This window comes from Dendrobates tinctorius, unplaced genomic scaffold (assembly GCF_039654945.1).
Source record: "Dendrobates tinctorius isolate UK_male_01 unplaced genomic scaffold, ASM3965494v1 ptg000208l, whole genome shotgun sequence".
NCBI classification, from domain to species: domain Eukaryota; kingdom Metazoa; phylum Chordata; class Amphibia; order Anura; family Dendrobatidae; genus Dendrobates; species Dendrobates tinctorius.
The window spans coordinates 3,067,034-3,089,246 of record NW_027361875.1 but is presented as its reverse complement, the minus strand read 5'-3'; the positions used below and the strand labels follow the sequence as shown (position 1 = coordinate 3,089,246).

Genomic DNA, 22,213 nt, shown 5'->3' with positions numbered 1-22,213 from the left:
GCGGTGCCATCTTCAGGATCGGCGTTAGCTCCGCCCATCCTCTTCCTGAAAAGCGCGCGCTTCCTTCTCTGCACCTCTCAGGCTGGCGCCATTTTCTCTGCCTGTCAGCCAGACCCCGTCTCTTCTGCTGTGGCCCTGCAAGTCCAGAAGAGCCGTGTAGCATTGCTTACTGGGAGTATCTACAGGACACCGGACGTGAGTAGCTCTGCAACTGCAGACTGACACCTCCTCTGCCTCCTGTCCCCCAACCTTCCGGCACTGCTTCAGTCACTTTCCTTCATTATGTCTAACTCTAAGCCTGACTGTGCTCGCCCTCCGACCCCCACTTGCACTTTAGTCAAGTACTTTGCATGTTCTTGCAGTCGCAAACTTCCCTCAGGTCAGTCCACTCCCCTCTGCCTCGACTGCAGCAATCCCATTGAGTCTGCCGCCCAGGAGCCCCCTGTTGTTCCACGTGAGAGTGAACCCCCCCCATCCCTGGCTGGGCTTCTCTATCACAATCAGTGGCAGATGTTACCAGGGTGTCTCAGTCCCTAGTGGCCACTCTTCATAAGTTGCCCCTAGACACTTCTGCAGGATCCAGCAGGTCACAAGAGGCTCCATCTGAGTCAGCCAGCATGAGCCGCAAAAGGCCCAGGCAGGATCTCCGGCCGGAATCCTCCCCTTGCCCCATCTCACCGCATAGTCCTTCCCAGCAGTCTCCTTCCCGTGCCTCCTCACCCGAGTCAGGTGAAGCTTTCTCGGATGCGCCATCCGAAGAGATTTTAGAGCTGGATTCGGACCATACCACGGACATGAAGGTTACAATACAGAACCTCATTGCCGCGATCAACCACACTTTCGAGATCACAGACTCCCCTGCGAAACCCTCAGATCAGGAGGTTTCTTTCAGACGGGCAGAAGCACCTTCCAGAGTGTTCGCTCCTCACTCTGAGTTTGACAAGCTCCTTACTAGGGAAAGAGAAAATCCAACCAGGCGTTTTGCAAAGAGGGAAGAGCCTCGGCGTGCTGTATGCATTTTCTCAAGAGCTCACAGACAACTGGTCGGCTTCCCCCTCTGTAGATGCTCCTGTGTCCAGTCTATCTAACACAGTCCTTCCGATTTCAGGTGTTGCGTCTCTGAAGGATTCTAACGACAGGATCATAGAATCCTTAGCAAAGTCAGCATTTGAAGCGGCTGCTACTGTGCTAAGCCCGACCTTTGCTTCCACTTGGGTAGCAAAAGCCACAGCTACTTGGGCGGAGGATCTCCGCCAAGGCATTCTTGATGGAGCCCAACCGTAACGTCTGGCCGAGCTAGCCAACCAGATCTCCCATGCAGGGGAATATTTGGTCTGTGCCTCCTTAGATGCCGTGTCTTGCGCAGCTCAAGCGTCCAGCAACGTTGTTGCAATCCGGCGCACAATTTGGCTTAAGGCTTGGCAGGCGGATTTGTCTTCTAAAAAGTCCCTTACCAATCTGCCTTTTCAGGGAGCGCGTCTCTTCGGATCTCGACTGGACCAGATCATTAAAGACGCTACTGGGGGTACAAGCTCTCTTCTCCCTCAGTCCAAGCCTCGTTGACCTCCTCCAAGGCGTCAGTTTCGGCCCTTTCGGTCTTTCCGCCGCGTCGGCAGAACCCTTTTCCAACCAACAAAGGCCGCAAGCGCGCCAGAATAGGAAGGTCTCCTTTAGGCCCACTCCCTCCTGGCGATCTCACTCCTCCCATGGCAGATCCTCCATATCCAGAACTGGACGGTCCACATCTGCATGACTATCAACAAAGTTACGAGGCACCTTCCCAGCTGGGCGGCCGACTCCTTTTCTTCAGAGATGTCTGGCTTGCCTCGGTGGAAGACGCTTGGGTCAGGGAAGTTGTATCCTCAGGACACAAGATAGAGTTCGTTTCTCGGCCCCGAGATCATTTCTTCGAGTCTCAACCTCCAAAAGACCCCGCCTTAGTTCCGGATTTTTTTGCATCCATCGACTCTCTTCTCATCTCCGGGGTGATTGTGCCTGTTCCCGAAACAGAACGATTCACAGGGTTTTACTCAAACCTGTTCGTAGTGCCGAAAAAAGGCGGCGCGGTACGGCCCATTCTGGATCTCAAACTACTGAACAAAAGGGTCCGCCTGCGGCATTTCGGGATGGAGTCCCTTCGTTCAGTAATCGATTCCATGGATGCGCAGGAATTCATGTGCTCAATAGACATTCAGGATGCCCATCTGCATGTCCCCATCTTTCCCGGGCATCAGAAATTCCTGCGTTTCGCTATTCAGCAGGACCACTACCAGTTTGTCACCCTGCCGTTCGGCCTCGCCACCGCGCCCAGAGTATTTACAAAGATCATGGCAGCGGTGATGGCCCTGTTGAGGATCAGAGGTCTCGTCCTCTTTCCGTACCTCGACGACATTCTGATCAAAGCTCCATCTTTTCCCCAGGCTCACCAAAGTCTTGCCATCATTCTCGACACCCTGTCCAGATTCAGATGGCTCGTAAACAAAATGAAGTCCTGCCTTGTTCCGACTCCCGTCGATCGAGAGTCCTTCTTCACAAAAAGAAGTTGATATCTTTGTGACGAGATGTACGTTCGCTGCAGAGCCCTCAGCTTCCATCCTTTCGATCTGCAATGAAAGTCTTGGGAAAGATGGTGGCGACGGCCGAAGCAATTCCCTTTGCTCTATTCCACTCGAGACCGCTTCAACAGGCCAGCCTGTCTCGGTGGAACAGGTCTGTCCTTTCCCTGGATCGTCCACTCCGCCTCTCGTCTCGGGTCAAATAGTCCCTCAATTGGTGGCTGACGTCACCTCTCATTGCCCTAGGCCGATCATTCCTTCCGATTCACTGGCAGATTGTGACTACGGACGCCAGCCTTCTCTGCTGGGGGGCAGTGTTTCGCAATCAGACTGTCCAGGGTCGGTGGTCAACTCGAGACAGTTCTGCCAATCAATGTCCTCGAGATACGGGCGATTTATCTGGCTCTCATTCACTGGGAAAGGCTTCTCAGGGGTCTGCCGATACGGATTCAGACAGACAATGCCACAGTGGTGGCATATGTCAACCACCAAGCGGGGACACGGAGTTCTTCGGCTCTAGCGGAAGTGTCCAAGATTCACCACTGGTATCAGTCCCAGCGATATCCGCGGTGCACATTCCCGGCGTGGACAACTGGGCCGCCGATTTTCTCAGCCGCGAGGGTCTCGCGGCGGGAGAGTGGTCCTTACACCCGGACGTCTTTCATCAGATTTGCTGTCGTTGGGGGACTTCGGACGTAGATCTGCTGGCGTCTCACCTGAACAGGAAGGTCCCACAATTCGTATCCAGGGCCCGAGATCCTCTCGCAGTGGGCACCGATGCTCTCACCATTCCTTGGTCTCAGTTCAATCTTCCCTATCTGTTCCCTCCCCTTCCTCTTCTTCCCAAGCTGTTGAAGAAAGTTAAGGCGGAAGGGGTACCAGTCATCCTCATCGCTCCGGATTGGCCAAGAAGGCCTTGGTTCACAGACATCGTCAACCTTCTCGCGGACGCCTCCTGGAAGCTTCTAGACAGAGCAGATCTTCTGTCTCAGAGTCCAATCTGCCACCCCAATTCTCTGCCGCTCAATTTAACGGCGTGGCTGTTGAAACCGCGGTTCTGATTCGGTCAGGTTTTTCGGATCGTCTGATTCACAGCATGATCCGGGCTAGAAAGCCATCATCTTCAAGAATTTATTATCGTACGTGGAAGGCCTATTTCACTTGGTGCGAGGCCAATGACGTTCCGCCCATGTCCTTTTCTCTCCCTTCTATCCTGGCGTTCCTCCAGACAGGCCTAGATGTGGGCCTTGCCCTCAGCTCTTTTAAAAGGTCAAGTCTCGGCGCTTTCCATCCTGTTCCAGAAGATGTTAGGCTCCCGTCCGCAGGTCAAGACCTTTCTTCAGGGAGTGGCTCATGCGGCACTTCCGTACCGTGCTCCCGTGGATCCATGGGATCTCAATCTGGTCCCGGAGGCTCTTCAAGGGTCACCCTTTGAACCTCTCAGGGAAGTCTCCCTATCCCTTCTCTCCTGGAAAGTGGCCTTTCTGGTGGCCATCACCTCCATCCTGCGCTTGTCGGAATTGGCGGCCCCTTCTTGTCACCCCCTTTCTTGGTGCTCCACCAGGATAAGGTGGTCCTGCGGCCCCCGCCTTCCTTCCTTCCTAAGGTGGTGTCTACTTTCCACCTAAATGAGGACATTGTTCTCCCGTCCATTTGTCCGGGTCCAATCCACTCTCTGGAGCGCTCCTTGAACAAGCTAGACCTGGTCAGGGCGTAGACGGTCTACCTGGCTAAGATGGCTCCCTTGCGGAAGACACTCACTTTTTATCATTCCAGACGGTGCGCGGAAGGGTCAGCCGGCCTCCAAGGCTACTATTCCTCGCTGGATCAGATCGGCAATTTTGGAAGCCTACCGGGTCAAGCATCGAGTGCCCCCTCCTGAAATTAGAGCTCACTCTAACCGGGCAGTGGGTGCCTCCTGGGCGGTGCGCCACAGAGCCTCCGCGCTGCAGCTTTGCAAAGCTGCAACTTGGTCTTCGATCCACACATTTGCCAAATTTTACGAGGTCCACACCTACGCTTCGGCGGATGCCAGCCTAGGCAGAAGGATCTTGCAGGCGGCGATGGTGAGTTCTTAGACCTAATGGAAGTTTGCTTTTCCCTCCCCAGGGACTGCTTTGGGACGTTCCATGGCTTCTTTGTCCCCCAATGAGGCGATAGAGAAAACAGGAGCCTTCATTGGGGGACAGAGCACCCTCCCTCCCATGATTTGCAACTCCTGTTCTTTTGTTTGGTTACAGTTGAGTTGTCCATTCTGTTGTTACTTCTCCTACTGCTTTCTCACTAACTGAGGAAATTAGTGCCGGTCGGTGGGGTGAATACTGCGGAGGAGGAGCTAACCTTTTTCTGTGCATAGTGTCAGCCTCCTAGTGGCAGCAGCATGCACCCATGGTTTCTGTGTCCCCCAATGAAGGCTCCGAGAAACAGATTTTACAGTAAGCAACCCAAAAATCCTGTTTTCACGGACTTTGTTTTTCATCACTCATGAATCTCTGATGATAAAAACTGAACAAACATTAATGACATGCCTATTTTTCTGCTTACATGAAAAATCACAATATCTAAATGAGGCGTTTGCGCATTCATGGGTTTCAGATTGTATTTAGTGTAACTTTGTGATGACTATTTCTATTATCTCAACATTACATTCCCTTCTCTTCCCATTGTGTAATGCAGAATGTTTGTGTAGGGCATTTGGGGGAGACATTCCCGGCATTCATTCTGTTCACTCTTTGTTTGCCTGATTCATGTACAATTTGTGCTTTTCTACATTTTTCCTCTTCTAGTGCATATTTATTCAAAATTGATTATCTGAGTTCATGTGATTTATGTAGTCTTATAATGTAGAAATATAGCTGTAAGGTTAAAGCCAATCTGTCAGCAAACTTCGCAGTACAACCTGTATATTTTAGATCTGATAAGGTGTATTTACTTTAAAAATCTGTATCTGAATGGCTGTATATAATCTTGATATTTAAAATGAGCATTTTATCAGTCCAAGTATATTCAGACGCCAACCAGAGTGACAACTGCAGCTTGTACTGAGACCTCAGCAGGGAGGAGGGACATTGAAGAGCTGACAGTCTAGCTAGTTGGGTGGATGTTGAGCTTGGCTCACATGTCACTGATTTGTGTTGCAGATCCTGCATCATAAAACAGCAGCGAAATGGAAAAAAGTGACCTTTTTTTTTCTTTCCTCTTTGCTTTGTTTTGGACATCAATGGTTTCCTTCATGCTGTCCTTCTATGAACACAATTCTTAAAAGGAATCTGTCACCCTTTTTTTGGACTATGAGCTGCCGACACCGCCATTAGGGGCTTGTCTACAGCATTCTATAATGCTGTAGATAAGCCTCCGATGTAACCTGAAAGAAGAAAAATGAGTTAGATTATACTCACCGGGGAGCGGTCCGCTCTTGGTCTGATGGGTGTTGCGGTCTGGCGCCTCCCATCTTCATACGATGCCGTCCTCTTCTTCCCTTCCTGTCGTGTCTCCGGCACAGGCACACTGCTCTGCCCTGATGAGGGCAGAGCAGAATACTGCAGTGCGCAGGTGCCGGACCTCTCTCTGCGCACTGCAAGACTCTGCTCTGCCCTCATCAGGGCAGAGCAGTGTGCCTGTGCCGGAGCCACGACAGGAAGGGAAGAAGAGGACGGCATCGTATGAAGATGGGAGGCGTACGTACCCATCAGACCGGACGCCGGGATGAGTATAATCTAACTTTTTTTTCTTATCTTTCAGGTTACATAAGGGGCTTATCTACAGCATTACAGAATGCTGTAGATAAGCCCCTGATGTCGGTGCCGGCAGCTCATAGTCCAAAAAAAGGGGTGACAGATTCCCTTTAATCAATGTTTTTCTAACAGAGAACAGATGTCCTCAGTAGGTCTTTTGGCTGTTGCCTATCGGTTCGTTCTTGTCTATTTTGGGATTGTTGTGCTATTTTACCTCATGCATGTAGTAATGTCCCCGAGATCGAACGTTGCAGCCAATCACTGGCCTCAACGATCAATTTCCTGCTGTTCAATGCCAGGGGCAGTGGCTGCAGCAGTCATATGTGATCTAAAAGATGTCACCACTGCAGCCAGGTAAACAGAAGACTAGCAACAGCAGGGGTTAAATGAGTAAATGTAAATTGTGTTTTTTTTTCTTTCCTTTACTTTACAGAAAAAAGTTGAGAGTTCAGTTGGTTCCATCTTTGCTGCTGTCAAACACCATCAAGAAAGCATTCAGTAAGTAACGCAATTTATCATATTTTCTGATGGTATAAAAGCCCATTCTAGCTATGTGATTATTCCTTTTACTTGAGGTTCACATTGAGATTTTTTTTTCTTAAATCCAAATATTACTACTTGTCATAGTTTTGAAATTTGAGGGGGAAAAAGGAATAAAGAAAATGTTAGGCAGATGATTCTCCTATGTGCTATTGACAAGCTCTCCCCGTGGCCTTATTTGCATTATTTTTGTAACAGACCTATACATTTTGTTACATGCAATGTTAAGGAAATAGCTGTAAACCCGACATAAATATGTCCCCATGATTTGTCAGCCTGGAGGAATCTTCTGCCTCTTCCTAAAAGCAAAGGTTTTCTAGCAATTCTGGGAAGGACATAGGGGTTGGTCTCCTGCCTATCAATTTTCAGTAGGTGTGTGGGGGAAGGGGCACAATGTAATCGCAATGTAAAAATGTGCTCCTCAAACGGTTATTCCCAAAGTACAAAGTGTTCTCCTATTCATGGTCTATGGGACTCCTGGAAAATAGCCAAGCGATGCACTCAGTAGTCCCATGTTGAATGAATGAAACGGATGAAGAGCGAGCACAACTCCGCTGCATTCAGAGGTTTCAGAGCTCGGAAAGACTGGGGGGGGGGGGCGTGAAAGTCTCTTTATTATATTCATTATATAAACAGAGAAATATTGAACCATTTGAGTTTTTCGCAGCTTTTCCAGGTTTGTGGTAATGCCGTGATTAAGCAGTAAACTATCAATTATACAAAACAGTGAAGAGGAGTTTTGCAGTTAAATTACTAATTTTGTCGCGTGTGCAAATTGCCTCTTCAGAGAGAGTACTTTTACTGTACAGCGCCACCTATTGGTAGTAGCCATCCTACAAGTCACAATCAACCCTTTGACGAGTCTTGTAATATGACTTGGGATAAAAGCCAAATTTTGTCGGTCATCTTCTTAACAAGCGCTATCCATGACAGTCGGTGGAAGCTTTGCCCGTGTGATCGTTTTTGTCCTGAGCTTCTGGATTGGAAAGCGAGTTAGTTCCCCAAATTCACTTAGAGCTTCTAAAATCTTCATGCCCCCTTAAAAGGATTCTGAGTTGCTGTCACTCTGCTTTCTCTGGCTGGTCTGAGGTTCGGAGGAACTTCCAAACTTCATTAAAGTTCTCACTTTGAGGGAAATCACTTATTTAATTGCCACTCTCTGCAAGCAGTATAGTCTGCCAGCATCCTACAGAAAACGTCCACAATGTATAATGTTTGCACAGTAATAATTGGCTAAAAAAAAGTAACTGCAAGTAATATCAACAAAGTAATGCTTGTGATGCGGGAGCCAGCCATAGCACTGGGCCTATAATCCTCGTTCCTTTTGGTCAACACAGTTTGAGTGCATGTAAATCTATGTATGGCACAAGAGCATCTTAAATTTTATCTGCTATACAGCATGCTGCCTCCCAAAACCCCACAGACTTGTTTTATGTGTCTCGCATCAGCCATGGTTCATATATTTGTGCAGCTTCAGTGTAGGCTCTCTGTTCTGAAATAATTGCTTGGGAAGATGAGTAGTTAGATCATCCGAAGATTCGACCTATAATATCCAGTTGTTTACAGAATTCCTAAAGTGGTTTTCTCTTGACGTTTTTTTTTTTTGCAATGCTTCTTCCATAGGATAAGTGTTTTAAATGTTTGATTACTGGGTGACTCACCAGAGGGACCCAGTCCCAAGCCCTCCATCCCTCCTTCAGTGCACAACACATTCAAGTTTTCAGTGGTGCGTCACTCTCATGTGATTGACTGATATGGCCATTTGTATTGCTGTTTCCGTCAGCCACGTAGATATAGAATGCTGGAAGTAGGGGCAGTAAGAAGGAATTGGGGGCTCGGGCTCCCCATTCTCGTAACCATGGGGTCCTAACAGTGGAGACCCTGTGATCATTAATGTTGTTCTTGGATAACCCCCTTAAACCTAAGATGCATAGCGTATAAAAAAAATCTTATAAAATTAGTTTTTAAATGGGTCTGCAGCTGATGAAATGTATTGTTAAAAGGGTTGAGACCAATTAAAAAGTAACTTGTAAGGGGGTCACTTGTCCCAATTCTTTCCTAGTGGCAGTGATCGTATTCAGCAGTATTGGGGTATGTTCACACTTGGCATTTTTTTTTTTCTGCTGTTTATTTTACACAGCATATTTGGTATGTGAAATACGTAGCATTTTCCAGTACCATCATTCACCAATAAGATTTTTAAAAACTCATGCACACATGACAAAAAACATGTACATTGCACGCAAAATATATCAGCATCTCTTGTTTACAAGAACACTGTGGGTAAATGGTGAGTTGATCACAACTTTGCTTTCCAGTTAAACAAATTTTTCGAATAACTTTTTAGATTTCAACAGTGAGGCCGTTCACTGCGTCCTATGTCTGTGCCCATTTCCATTATTTTCCTTCTTTCTTTTTAGAATTGTTCTAGAGAGAGAGCTCCATTCACACTACCTACGAAAAGGCTTACAGCAGCTATCGGAAACATATGAGGTACGGACAATCTAATAAAGGTAACAGTATAGGCTACCTCCAATGAAGCCGGCCTTCTGCTGGCAGAAATTTGTAATGGAGGGAGATATTGGGTAGCAATTAGTGACGAGTGAACATGCTGAGATAAGCTGTTATCCGCAATGCTCGGGTGCTAACCGAGTGTCTCCGGCGTGCTCGAAAATGTTTGCGTTCCTGCGGCTTCATGTCTTGTGGTTGTTCAGCAGCCGGAGCACAACCAAATTCTTCTCAAGAAGATCTCCTATTTGCAGACAGCTTTTTGGAGTGAGTGCAAAGTAGAAGACTGGCTGGGATCAAGTGTCTAAGAAGTAGTTAATTACACTATATCTGGCCATTACATCATTTGTATCCTTCATTTTCATCAGTTTATCACTAATGCATAGTCAATCTTTTTAATTTGCAATCCACTGGGTGCCTGGAGGAATTGGACTAGGTGCTATGATGTCTGCCATAATTCGAGAGGGATTCCTTTTTTAGGCACATGCAACAATAACATGGGAGGATGTTCTACAGCAGAGCTCAGCCATCTTATGCAAGTCGACTCTGGGCTGAAGTAAAGGACAAATTAGAAAGTTCACCATGTATTTCTGTGTCTTCCTCTGCCTGGTTCCTCTCCCTGCTCCTCACTCCTTTTCACCTACATCCTCCATTGTGTAATAAGCTGTGTTACATGACACCACAGGGAGCCTGCATTTCAGTTTTGTCTGAGCAAGATGGCCTTGAGCTCCCCCCCCCCCCAGTGCATGACAAGTTCAAGTGGATGGGGGAAGAAGAGGCTAATAAGTGGAGGAATAAGTTCATTTCTCTGATATCTTAGAAAGTCTTTTATATTCTTTATATGTACTATTGATTTATGCAAAGTTTGGTGAAAGTACAGTTTTATTTTACTCACCTTTTTAATAGCCTGTCAACCAGCCAAAAAGTCTTCTACTTTGCATTAATGTTTAAAGGGAACCTGTCAGCAGGATTGTGCACAGTAACCTACAGGATCATATAGAGATTTGTTGCAAAAAGACCATATAAAGGGATTATTTTTTTAAAAAAAGCACATTTTTATTTAAACAATTGTCATAAAATATATAGAAGACAGGCTGAAACTATGGATGGGACACGTCATAAAAAGGGGGGAACAATTAATAAAATGCACATGATAGTGTTGTCTCTCCAGACTAACAAAGTACATAAGAATATGTATTGTCCTGAAATGGTAATCGACTGAATAATAGTACAGTAAATCAAATCAGTATTGCATTCTTCACGCCCCCCAGAAGAAGGCAAGCATCGAAATGCTCGTAGGGGAATTTGGTAACACGTCTATACTCGGGTAAATGTATATGGTTACTTAGATTTATACCTTCCTTCATTGCACTTTACTTTAACTAGGGCTCTACAGCCCACTTATGCTTACGCCTATGGCTGTACAGCCAGCATTTATCTAGTACTAATTGTGGACTTGACAGCCTCCAGACAACCGCAATCTATAACCCCTTCATTGCATTTGCACTTTACTCTATATGATTACTATTGGTGTTCGGGTTTTTCTTGTAAATACACTACCGTTCAAAAGTTTGGGGTCACCCAGACAATTGTGTTTTCCATGAAAGCTCATACTTTTATTAATCAAATGAGTTGCCAAATGAATTTAAAATCTAGTCCAGACATTGACAGGGTTCGAAAAAAAGATTTTTATTTGAAATAATAATTTTCTCCTTCAAACTTTGCGTTCGTCAAAGAATTCTCCCTTTGCAGCAATTACAGCATTGCAGACCCTTGGAATTCTAGCAGTTAATTTGCTGAGGAAATCTGGAGAAACTTCACCCCATGCTTCCAGAAGCCCCTCCCACAAGTTGGTTTGGCTTGATGGGCACTTTTTGCGTGCCATATGGTCAAGCTGCTCCCACAACAGCTCAATAGGGTTGAGATCTGGTGACTGCGCTGTCCACTCCATTACAGATAGAATACCAGCTGACTGCTTCCTCCGTAAATAGTTCTTGCATAATTTCGAGGTGTGCTTTGGGTCATTATCCTGTTGTAGGATGAAATTGGCTCCAATCAAGCGCTGTCCACAGGGTATGGCATGGCGTTACAAAATGGAGTGATAGCCTTCCTTATTCAAAATCCCTTTTACCTTGTACAAATCTCCCACTTTACCAGCACCAAATCAACCCCAGACCATCACATTACCTCCATCATGCTTGACAGATGGCGTCAGGCACTCTTCCAGCATCCTTTCAGTTGTTCTGCATCTCACAAATGATGTTCTGTGTAATTCAAACACCTCAAACTTTGATTTTTCTGTCCATAACACTTTTTTCCAATCTTCCTCTGTCCAATGTCTGTGTTATTTTTCCCATATTAATCTTTTCCTTTTATTAGCCAGTCTCAGATATAGCTTTTTCTTTGCCACTCTGCCCTGAAGGCCAGCATCCCAGAGTCGCCTCTTCACTGTAGGCGTTGACACTGGCGTTTTGCGTGTACTATTTAATGAAGCTGCCAATTGAGGACCTGTGAGGCGTCGATTTCTCAAACTACTGACTCTAATGTACTTGTCTTGTTGGTCAGTTGTGCAGCGGGGCCTCCCACTTCTCTTTCTACTCTGGTTAGGCCGGTTTCACATTTGCGCTTTATAGCGCAGCGACGGCCTGCGCACGGCCGCTGCTAAGCCCCGCCCCCTCCGGTCATCGCCGCCTACTAGCGCACATGGACGCTTGCGATCTGTGCACCCTATCTTTAGCATAGGGTGCGCAGATTGTGCGCTGGCCGTGCGCTAGCAGGATTTTGCCGTGCGCTGCGCACTTTTGAAGGTGCGCCGAATGCAGCATGTTGCATTTCGGCGCGCACCTTCAAAAGTGCGCAGCGCACGGCAAAATCCTGCTAGCGCACGGCCAGCGCACGATCTGCGCACCCTATGCTAAAGAGAGGGTGCGCAGATCGCAAGCGTCCATGTGCGCTAGTAGGCGGCGATGACCGGATGGGGCGGGCAGGGAGCCGGGAGGGGGCGGGGCTTAGCGGCGGCCGTGCGCAGGCCGTCGCTGCGCTATAAAGCTCAAATGTGAAACCGGCCTTAAAGCCTGTTTGTGCTCTCCTCTGAAGGGAGTAGCACACACCGTTGTAGGAAACCTTCAGTTTCTTGGCAATTTCTCACATGGAATTGCCTTCATTTCTAAGAACAAGAATAGACTGTCGAGTTTCACATGAAAGTTCTTTTTTTCTGGCCATTTTGAGAGTTTAATGGAACCAACAAATGTAATGCTACAGATTCTCAACTAGCTCAAAGGAAGGTCAGGTTTATAGCTTATCTAATCAGCCAAACTGTTTTCAGCTGTGCCGACATACTTGCACAAGGGTTTTCAAGGGTATTCTAACCATCCATTAGCTTTCTTACACAGTTAGCAAACACAAAGTACAATAAGAACACTGGAGTGATGGTTGTTGGAAATGGATCTCTATACATCTACGAAGATATTGCATTACAAACCAGATGTTTGCAGCTAGAATAGTCATTTCCCACACTAACAATGTATAGAGTGTATTTCTGAATCATTTAATGTTAGCTTCATTGGAAAAAACTGTGTATTTTTCTTTAAAAAATAAGGACATTTCTAAGTGACCCTAAACTTTTCAACGGTAGTGTATGTATACCCTATGTATCCCTCACTGACTTCCCCCTAGTTTACCTTATGAATATTATACATATATTCATACTGAAGAAAAAACCCTTCTGCAGGCAGATGTCGGCATAATCATATGTGTACTGTATATACAGCTCAGGCACTGCAAAATTTTCAGTTTGTCTGATTTTTCTCTTTATAGACAACATGTCTCCGAATTTCCAAGCACTAAATTTTGTATTTTCAGAAAATGAGAAATGTTAAAAAAAAAAAAAAAAAAAAAAAATGCAGTGCTTGTAGACCTCAAATAATGCTAAGAAAACAAGTTCATAATCATTTAGAAACAACAATACTAATGTTTTATCTCGGGAAGAGTTCAGAAATAAATATTTTGTGGAATAACCATGATTTTTAATCACAGCTTTCATGCGTCTTGGCATGCTTTCCACCAGTCTTTCACACTGCTTTTGGGTGGCCTTATGCCACGCCTGGTACAAAAATTTAAGCAGTTAGTCTTTGTTTGATGGCTTGTGACTATCCAGCTTCATCTTGATTACATTCCAGAGGTTTTCAATGGGGTTGAGGTCTGGAAATTGGGTTGGCCATGACAGGGATTTGATGTGGTGGTCCTTCATCCACACATTGATTGACCTAGCTGTGTGGCATGGCGCATTGTCCTGCTGGAAAGAAACAGTCCTCAGAGTTAGGGAACATTGCCTGAGCATAAGGAATCAACTGCTTTTCCAGGATAACCTTGTTTGCGGCTTGATTCATACGTCCTTCACAAAGATTAACCTGCTCAATTCCAGCCTTGCTGAAGCATCCCCAGATCATCACCGATCCTCCACCAAATTTCACAGTTGGTGCAAGACACTGTGGTTTGTACGCCTCTCCAGGTCTCCGTCTAACCACTAGACGACCAGGTGTTGGGCAAAGCTGAAAATTAGACTCATCAGAGATTACCTACTCCAGTCCTCTCTGGTCCAATCCTTATGGTCTTTGGCAAACTTGAGTCTGGTTTTCCTTTGCTTCTCATTCATGAAAGGCTTTTTGTAGCTTTACATGACTTGAGCACTGCCTCTAGGAGCCAGTTAAGAACTGTTCTTGCCATGCACTTCACCCCAGCTGCCATTTGCCATTCCTTTTTGTAGGTCACTTGATGTCATCCTGCGGTTGCTGAGTGACATATGAATAAGATGACTGTTATCCTGGTCAGTGGAGAGTCGCTTTCGCCCTCTGCCGGTCTGTCACTTTGTTGTCTCCAATCTCTGCTGCTTGACCTCGTTGTAATGGACTGCCGTCTTAGAAATTTTAAGGATGGAGGCAACATGATGCTCACTGTATCCCTCTGCTAGTAAAGCCAGAATTGAGCCCTTCTTTTCCTCACTCAGGACTTGTCTTATTACAAGAGGATTGTGAACACCACAGCAAGGTTTTTTATACTTTCTTTCATTAAATAAGATTTGGGTCAGGTGATCACCTAATCAGAAGCACATTAAGTAGAATGAGGTGTACTCTGGTTGGAATTCAACTGACACTGGAATGGAATGGCTGTCAGACATGTAGAGAAGCTGATTTTTATAAAACTGTGCAGTGGTCCCTTAATTTTTGCCAGAGCTGTATAACTAATGTGGGTGAGGATATCGTTATATACAGTATAAAAATCCGTTTGAAAATGGCGGCCGTCATACCTGCACAGTAGCATCTGTCGGTGTATACAGAAGTAATGATGGCTGCTATTGCGCAGGCAGCGCCATCTTGGAGGAAATATTCTTTTTTTCCGTCTCTAGCAAGATGGTGCCGCCTTTGCAATAGCAGCTATCCGCGATCACCTCTATATACACCGATGGCTGTTACTGCGCAGGCGCAACGGGCGCCATTTTCAAATGTGTTTTTTTTTTTTTTTTTTTTTTTGATCAGGATAGCCTCAAGCATATTAATTATATACACAGTACATTTGTGATTATGCTGCAGTGTAGGTGCCACGGTTGGTGCCTGCCGAAGGGGTTTTTTTTTCCAATATGTAAATTAGGGGGAAGGCCAGTGAGGGATCAGTGGCCCGTCAGAAGCCATACAGCTGAACACCTAATCAGAGCACCACATGAAGATCCCCCTCCACAGGTCGCCCCCGGAGCACGAGCATATCATTAACCCCAAAACTGCTGTCTGCAAATGGATGTCCTTTCTTTTTGGAGAAGATTTTGGTTTGGCCGTATATCCGAAGTGATTTGGGAAATATTTTTAAATGGTAAATATAGACTTCAAAAATTTGCTTCCCTCTAATAGGAGGCACTAGAGACCCTGTCCTTTTAGTCTGGCAAGAGGATAATTCTCAGGGAGCATAGCATGGATCATAAATCTGTCAGCTTGATGGTCTCTTAAAGGGTATCTGTCAGCAGGTTTTTGCGGTGTTATCTGAGGATGGCATGATGTAGAGGTTAAAACACTGAACTCAATGAGACACGTCAGTCTGTATGGTCCCGTTACATGTCAGGATCGCTGGTGCATCACTAAAACAATACGACCCGGTCAGGATCGCTGGTGCATCGCTAAATGGTCGCTAGTGAGCTGCCAAACAGGCAGATCTCAGCAGGATGCAGCAGCGGTCGGCGGTCGTTACTTACCTGTCAGAGGAGGCGATCCTGACGACTTCCTCCCACGTCCATGGAGTCGCTCGTCAGCGCCAGCAGGAAGCTGACGACGAGAAGTGGACCAGGACAATCTCGCGCGAACAGCGATATCCAGCGTTGGGGGGGGGGGGGGGGCGGTCGGAGGTAAGTGTCACATGTAGCGAGATCGCTAGCAATATCGCTGTTGCGTGTCACAAAATCAGTGACGCTTTAGCGATATCGCTAGCAATCTCGCTATGTTTGAAGGGGGCTTTAGACTGAAGCATTAATCACCTAGTGATTATTTTGCTTGGACTACAGCAGAGAATGAGCCCTATTGTGACTCCGCCCCCTTCCTGTGTTAAGTAGCTGGTTGTTAATAAACAATGTATATACAGCGCCTGGTATGGGCGATGTTGACTTTCTCAGCTGTGCTGCATTGCTAGATCTAAAAACTCGCAACAACTGCATCCAGTAAACTAAGTGATACATCGTTGGATTCAGGGTCTCTTTGGCTACATCCATCATGCTGTTCTCAGATGAGGAAACAAAAACCTGGTGACTCCCTTTTAAGGATGGTGTACCACATAAACCTATAATGTAGCAAGAATTTATACCAAAAATGCACCTGTTTGCTAATGTAAATAGAAGCTGAGGATCCTCGTTATCGTGGTTGTCCATCTGGGTTCTGTTATGTGTCACTTTTTAGAACTGAAGAAAAAGTTCTGCATACTGTGCTTATTCTTATCTTTTAAAAACGGAAACCAGATGGAGACCATAATAATCATTGCGGCCCCTCATCCTCATTTTGCATCACTTCATGCCGAAACCAGGTCCTTTTGCTACTTGTCTGATCCTATAACGGAAGATAGATGTGTGACCAGAGCCTTATATTTAAATGTCAGTTATTTATTTGATTAAGCCCAGCGCATTTACATCACTTTTTTTTTTTTTATCGTTGTAGTGCCTAGATGCCAGCCGGCCCTGGTTATGTTATTGGATTGTACATAGTCTAACCTTATTAGATGAACCCATCCCTGAATCTGTAGCATCAAGGTGAGCGTTGGTTTTATTATCTTCCTAAACACAGGATCTGATTTATTTCCTCTGGTTTTAGGGTCCTCTAGTTAAGTGTTTTTGGCATTTTTGTTACAGAAGTGTATGATTCCTCTGACTGAAGATTGGAGCCGATTTTCAGCCTCCAAATTTTTTTTTCCTTTTTTTTTAAGATGTTGTTCAAGCTTGGGGCTCAAATCTGCAGTTACGTATGTGATTACCGACCTTTGAATCCTCAGTGTGCGTTGTCAGGATTTTCTGCAATTGGGAAGACGCGTTACTGCAAGTATGCGATCTGACTAGATGCGTCCGGCCTCACTCAGTTCACTTGCATTGAGTGACGCCGTGCTCGTCTAGTCGGCATGTGGCCACATGCATGCAAATTGTTAACTTACAGTCACGTATCTGCCTGGTACCAGAGAATTCTGACAACACGCACACTGTGCTCTAAGGATTCACAAGTCTGCAGTCACAAAGTAGTGGCAGACTCGAACCCCAAGCTTGGACAACCCATCTGACAAAACTGCTACATGTGAATATAAAAATATTTAGAAAAATATTTAGAATTGAGAGTCCACTGAGTATCAACCACTGAGGACTCTCAATTCTATCTACTGGCTAACACGGTACGATGATATATATCTTTCCTGTATCAACATGTAAATATACTCTTTTTAGATATAACGCTTCATTGATATTTCATATTGGTTGCCTTGGATACAGTCTGCAAGTTTGTTTTGTTAAAGAAGCACAACCATCAAAGTTTTTATCTTAATATATTGCAGTCATCATATTATATTGCCCTATGTACTTACAATTGCTCATTTTGCCTTTCTACCCAGCTAATTCTTCTCTTTTCTCTGCTCTATGTAGAAATGGGAAGTCTCTTGTCCATGCATTTCTAATTACCCTCTTCACCTCCTGACCCAGCTGCTCCCTCCTCCCCCCGCCATAGATGTTGGCAGTGACTTATGACTCGTGCAGTGAAAATTGACCTCCTGTTTCTACATAGAGCTTAGAAGGATTCAGCTTGTCAGTTTTTAATCAGATGATGTCTTAGACCTAACGGAAAAGAGACGAATTAGCTGGGTAGAAAAGTAAAATGACCAATTGTAAGTGCATAGTGTTGTTTAATATGATGACTGCAATATATTAAGGGGATGACCATTATGATGGGAGGTGGAGTTCTTCAAATTCGTAACCTTTCAACCGGGCTCCAAAATACCGTGGAATAGTTCTTTAGTACATCACTGTGCACCTCTCAGCTGTGAAAACTGTCAAATTGTGAATGCATCTCTGGATTATAATACAGAACATCACGCTATATCTGTGTATGATAAGTAATGTGATTTACCGACAAAGCGTCTACTTAAGTCTGTATATAAACTGTTATCAGTTTTCTGGCATCAGTCAAAATCTGTCGTTAGCAGAAAAAAAACGATCCGACGGATTTGCCTGGCGGATCCGTCTTTTTTCCCCATAGACTTGTATTAGTGACGGATTATGACGGATGACCTTCCCGTCCGTCGTGCAACGGATCCGTCATAAAATAGCTGTCCGTCGGCTGGAAAAGATGTCCAGAGGAACGTTTTTTGTCTGCGTCGAAAAGACGGACGGTGACGGATCCATCGCCGTCCGTTGTCTGGTAGAATGGACGCCGTCTGTCACATGACAGAATCCAGTCTCTCTCTCTCACTCTTCTTCCTTTCCAGAGTTCTGTTCCTTAAAATTTCATACAATGACTGCTGCACTTGATCCGTTTTTTTCACACTTTGATGGATTGAGACTGATTCCAAAAGATTGAAGTGTGAAACAGGCCTTAAGCGTAACTAAACTTTTTAGAATTGAATTATTGATCAGTCTTTCCAAAGTTCTAAATCTTTATAATACACTTACACTCCATTACCATATCTTGCTTCATTCTTTTTTCCCAAGAAAGGACTGTTTCATCTGCCTTGTTCCTGCACTTAGAGTAGCTGTTTTTGAACTTCAGATATAGGATATGGGTATTTGCTATGTGAACTTATCTGCCCCCACCCCCCAATGCTTAGACAGGGTGGGCATTTGTAAATAATGGTAGAGCATGGGGGAGATGAGCAGTGAAGTTTACACAGGAGTACAGACATTTTCTAGACCTACAGTTCAAAACCGCTGCTCTAAAGTGCAGGAAAAAGGCAGGTGAAACAGCATTTTCATTTTGGGAGAAGTTAGGACAAATAAGGTAATGGAGCAGTTTTACTGTTTTTGGGTAAATTCATAGTTGAAACTGTATGCTAATGAGTTGCAATTTTGGAGGGTGGACACTGCTGACAGCTTTCCTGCCTCTCCCTATTCACTGCTTGCCCCTTGTCACTCCTGTTTCAGTGCAGGGACTAGGCAGAGTTAGGAGAGCTGCAAGTGCAATGTCCACACAGTGCACTTGCAGCTCATTGGCATACATTTCTACAAAACAAATTTGTACAAGAAAGGTAACAATTTACTCAACATCAAAGCACCTTTTATATACATGTTCCTAGCTCCTGATGACAGGTTCTCTTTAATGTTTCATGTGGAGGCTGTGAAGCTGTACAGATGCTCCCTGGCTGTAGAATCCAGAGCTTTCATATGAAAAGCCAAAGGAATAATTGTTCTCATGGCAACTTGTCCTTGAACTGTTTCTCTGCCTTGGATCATGAAAAATGAGTTAATACAAGATTCATAACATGGTTCTTTTGTACAAAACATGGGCAGTTGTACAAAATGGCTTTTACCGCTGCACATAGTCATGTACAACGTATAATCATTCTGACGAGTATGCCCGGCGCACCACCTTGATTGCTGTGTGACACATGTATGACGTTGTCCCTGGCCTACTAATCGGGAGAGGCGCTGGGGATGGCGGCAGGTAGGAGGTTTGCAGGACTCTACCGCTGTGGACCCCTGGACCAAAGACATTCTTATCCTTTTTGCTCAACACTAGTGGTTTTCTCGTCACTGAGACAAGGCAGGCAAATTGTCTTGTTGCGTGGATTGTGGCAGAAATCACAATGAATATATTGTGCATATTTTTTGGCAATCTTGTATGATCTGCCTTCTTTTGCTTAGCATTTTCTTTACTACTACTGAACTAGTCTTCAGTCCACATGACTTGCATAAACATCTACCAACTTTATTTAATTTTTTTTTGTTTCATAGTGTTTGCCAGTTTCTAGCACGGTGCCAGGCTCCCACTGGTGGTTTTGGAGGTGGTCCCTGCCAACAGCCTCATCTTGCTCCTACTTATGCAGCAGTCAATGCTCTGTGTACCATTGGGACTGAAGAAGCCTACGATGTCATTAATAGGTACGTCTTGTTAAAAGTTGGCAAGGATATCATGCAAGTGACCCAATGATCGGCAGGAGTCGGGTTCAAACTTTTGGGCAGGACGCTCCTGGCATACTCGGTATTCATCCATTAGTATTTTACAAGTAGGTTTCACACATCTGTGTTTCACAGTCTTCAGTTCATACCACAATGCAAGGACTTGCCGTGGTTCTGCCATGAATGCAGCAGCCACAAATGCTTATTTGGCAGTTTTGCTTTCGGGTGATTCACGACTGATTCATATGTTATGGTCTGAACTCGAACCGCAAAAGACAGATGTGTGAACCGGCCTTAGGGTACCGTTACGCCTAGCGACTCACCAGCGATCCCGACCAGCGATATGACGCGGTCAGGATCGCTGGTGAATCGCTAGGTGGTCGCTAGTGAGCTGCCACTCAGGCAGATCTCACCAGCGACATCGCTGGGGACGGGGATCGCTACTTACCTGTCAGACACGGCGATCCTGCGTCCTCCCGCCCGGCTCCACGCGTCGCTCGTCGGCGCCACAGGAAGCGCCGCAGGAAGTGGACGACGAGGAATGGTCCAGCAGCTTCTCGCGCGATCAGCGATAACCAGCCGGGGAGCCGGTCGGAGGTAAGTATCACATTCAGCGATATCGCTAGTAATATCGCTGTAACGTCACAAAATCGGTGACTTTACAGCGATATTGCTAGCGATATCGCAGTGTGTAACGGGGGCTTTACACTTTGTCTCGCAAGGGGATCGAGGGTTATCTGATAAAGATGAGAATTCCATATTTATGGACCTGACTTCCTGCGGGGGAGTCTAGATTTTTTTTCATAATATCCTTGCTATTTTAATTAAAAGAAACTGATCTATATTTCTAGATTCTAACATTATTTTCAAATAAACCACATGAGGTTTTACAGGTGTTAATGTTTAATGGTGGTGTAAGATTAGAAAGAATATGACTGCATTTCTTCAGAAATAGTGTGACACTTGTCCATTGGTTGTGTGAAGTGGTGTGATCCCTAAACTGTAGATACTGTATAGAAGGGCAAGTTCATACATGGTGGAATTCACGGGTAAAATACCCACTGGTTTAAATTATCGTGACAGATAAATTCTGCAGGGTCAGCTATGTCGCCTCTTTTAATGTAAAGGTGCGAAAACCACTCTGATTTGGCAGCACAGTCCTTAAAGAGGTTGCCCACTACCTTTTCATTGATGACCTATCCTCAGGATAGATTACCAATGTCTGATCGGTCAGGGTCCGACACTACTGATCAGCTGTTGTCAGTGTCAGGAAGTACTCAGTTGCGGAGTTGGATGACTTCTGATAGTGGCCGCAGCTTGGTACTGCACATCCGCCTCATGTGCCGTACCCTGTCGCGGCCACTACCAGAAGACAGCCAACTCCGCAAGTGAGCGTTTCCAGACAGCCGACCAACACCAATAATAGCTGATTCGCGGAGCGTTGGACCCTGACCGATCAGACATTGATGATCTATCCTGAGGATTGTCCATGATTTTAGCATTAATAACCTATCTCTTTAATTAACGCATGTGAAATTTGCATCAAATTCACAGCTTATCTGTGGCAAGAGTAACCGCAGAATTTTACCGCTAAGCTGAACTTACCGTACTGCTCAGATCACCCAGTGACGCTTTCTTTGAAGGGAATTATTGGGCATTGATGGAGCATGATAAATACTAAGGGCTGGGTACCTGTGAGACTGTTGTCACTTTGAGACAGAGGACTGCACTGTAAACTTAAGTGTTCTGGATTGTTTGCATTTTCTTCTAGAATTTTTTTTTTTTTTGTATGACAGGGAAAAACTTTTGGAATTCTTGTACTCCTTAAAACAACCAAATGGTTCATTCAACATGCATGTGGGTGGAGAAGTGGACGTCAGGTAAGATATGATTCCGTGCCTTTTTTTTTTTTTTTAGATAGTTTTCCTTTGAGTACTTGGGTCTTCTCATTCCTAACTTCTTCAGGCCTGCCCATAGATTGTAAATGTATGGGTGATCTGTGTTCTACTCTGAAGTGACGTTCTGAAATGCCACTACATAGTGGAGCAGTTACACTTGATAGTGCAGCTGCAGGAGTGTGGAGTCTGCTGTCAGACACAGCCAGACTTCCCAATAGAGAAAGCACAGACAGTTTATTATCTTCTCTATCACTGTATACACAGCAATAACGTTTCCTGGACTGGACCCAGCAGTCATGTAACCACTTTGTAAGAGGGGGAGTAAGAGATGCTAGGTAAGCTGTGCTGTGAAACCAAGAT

At 45.3% G+C, this 22,213-nt stretch overlaps 1 protein-coding gene across 1 annotated transcript in view; it reads left to right on the top strand.

The window, feature by feature from the left end:
* The window catches only part of FNTB (farnesyltransferase, CAAX box, subunit beta), a 51,488-nt gene that overhangs the window by 7,770 nt on the left and 21,505 nt on the right, over positions 1-22,213 (top strand). Inside the window, exons 2-6 of the mRNA XM_073554170.1 lie at positions 6,723-6,787; positions 9,250-9,322; positions 16,525-16,616; positions 19,791-19,937; positions 21,752-21,835. Coding sequence (XP_073410271.1) covers positions 6,723-6,787; positions 9,250-9,322; positions 16,525-16,616; positions 19,791-19,937; positions 21,752-21,835 — 461 coding nt within the window. The remainder of the gene's footprint in view (positions 1-6,722; positions 6,788-9,249; positions 9,323-16,524; positions 16,617-19,790; positions 19,938-21,751; positions 21,836-22,213) is intronic.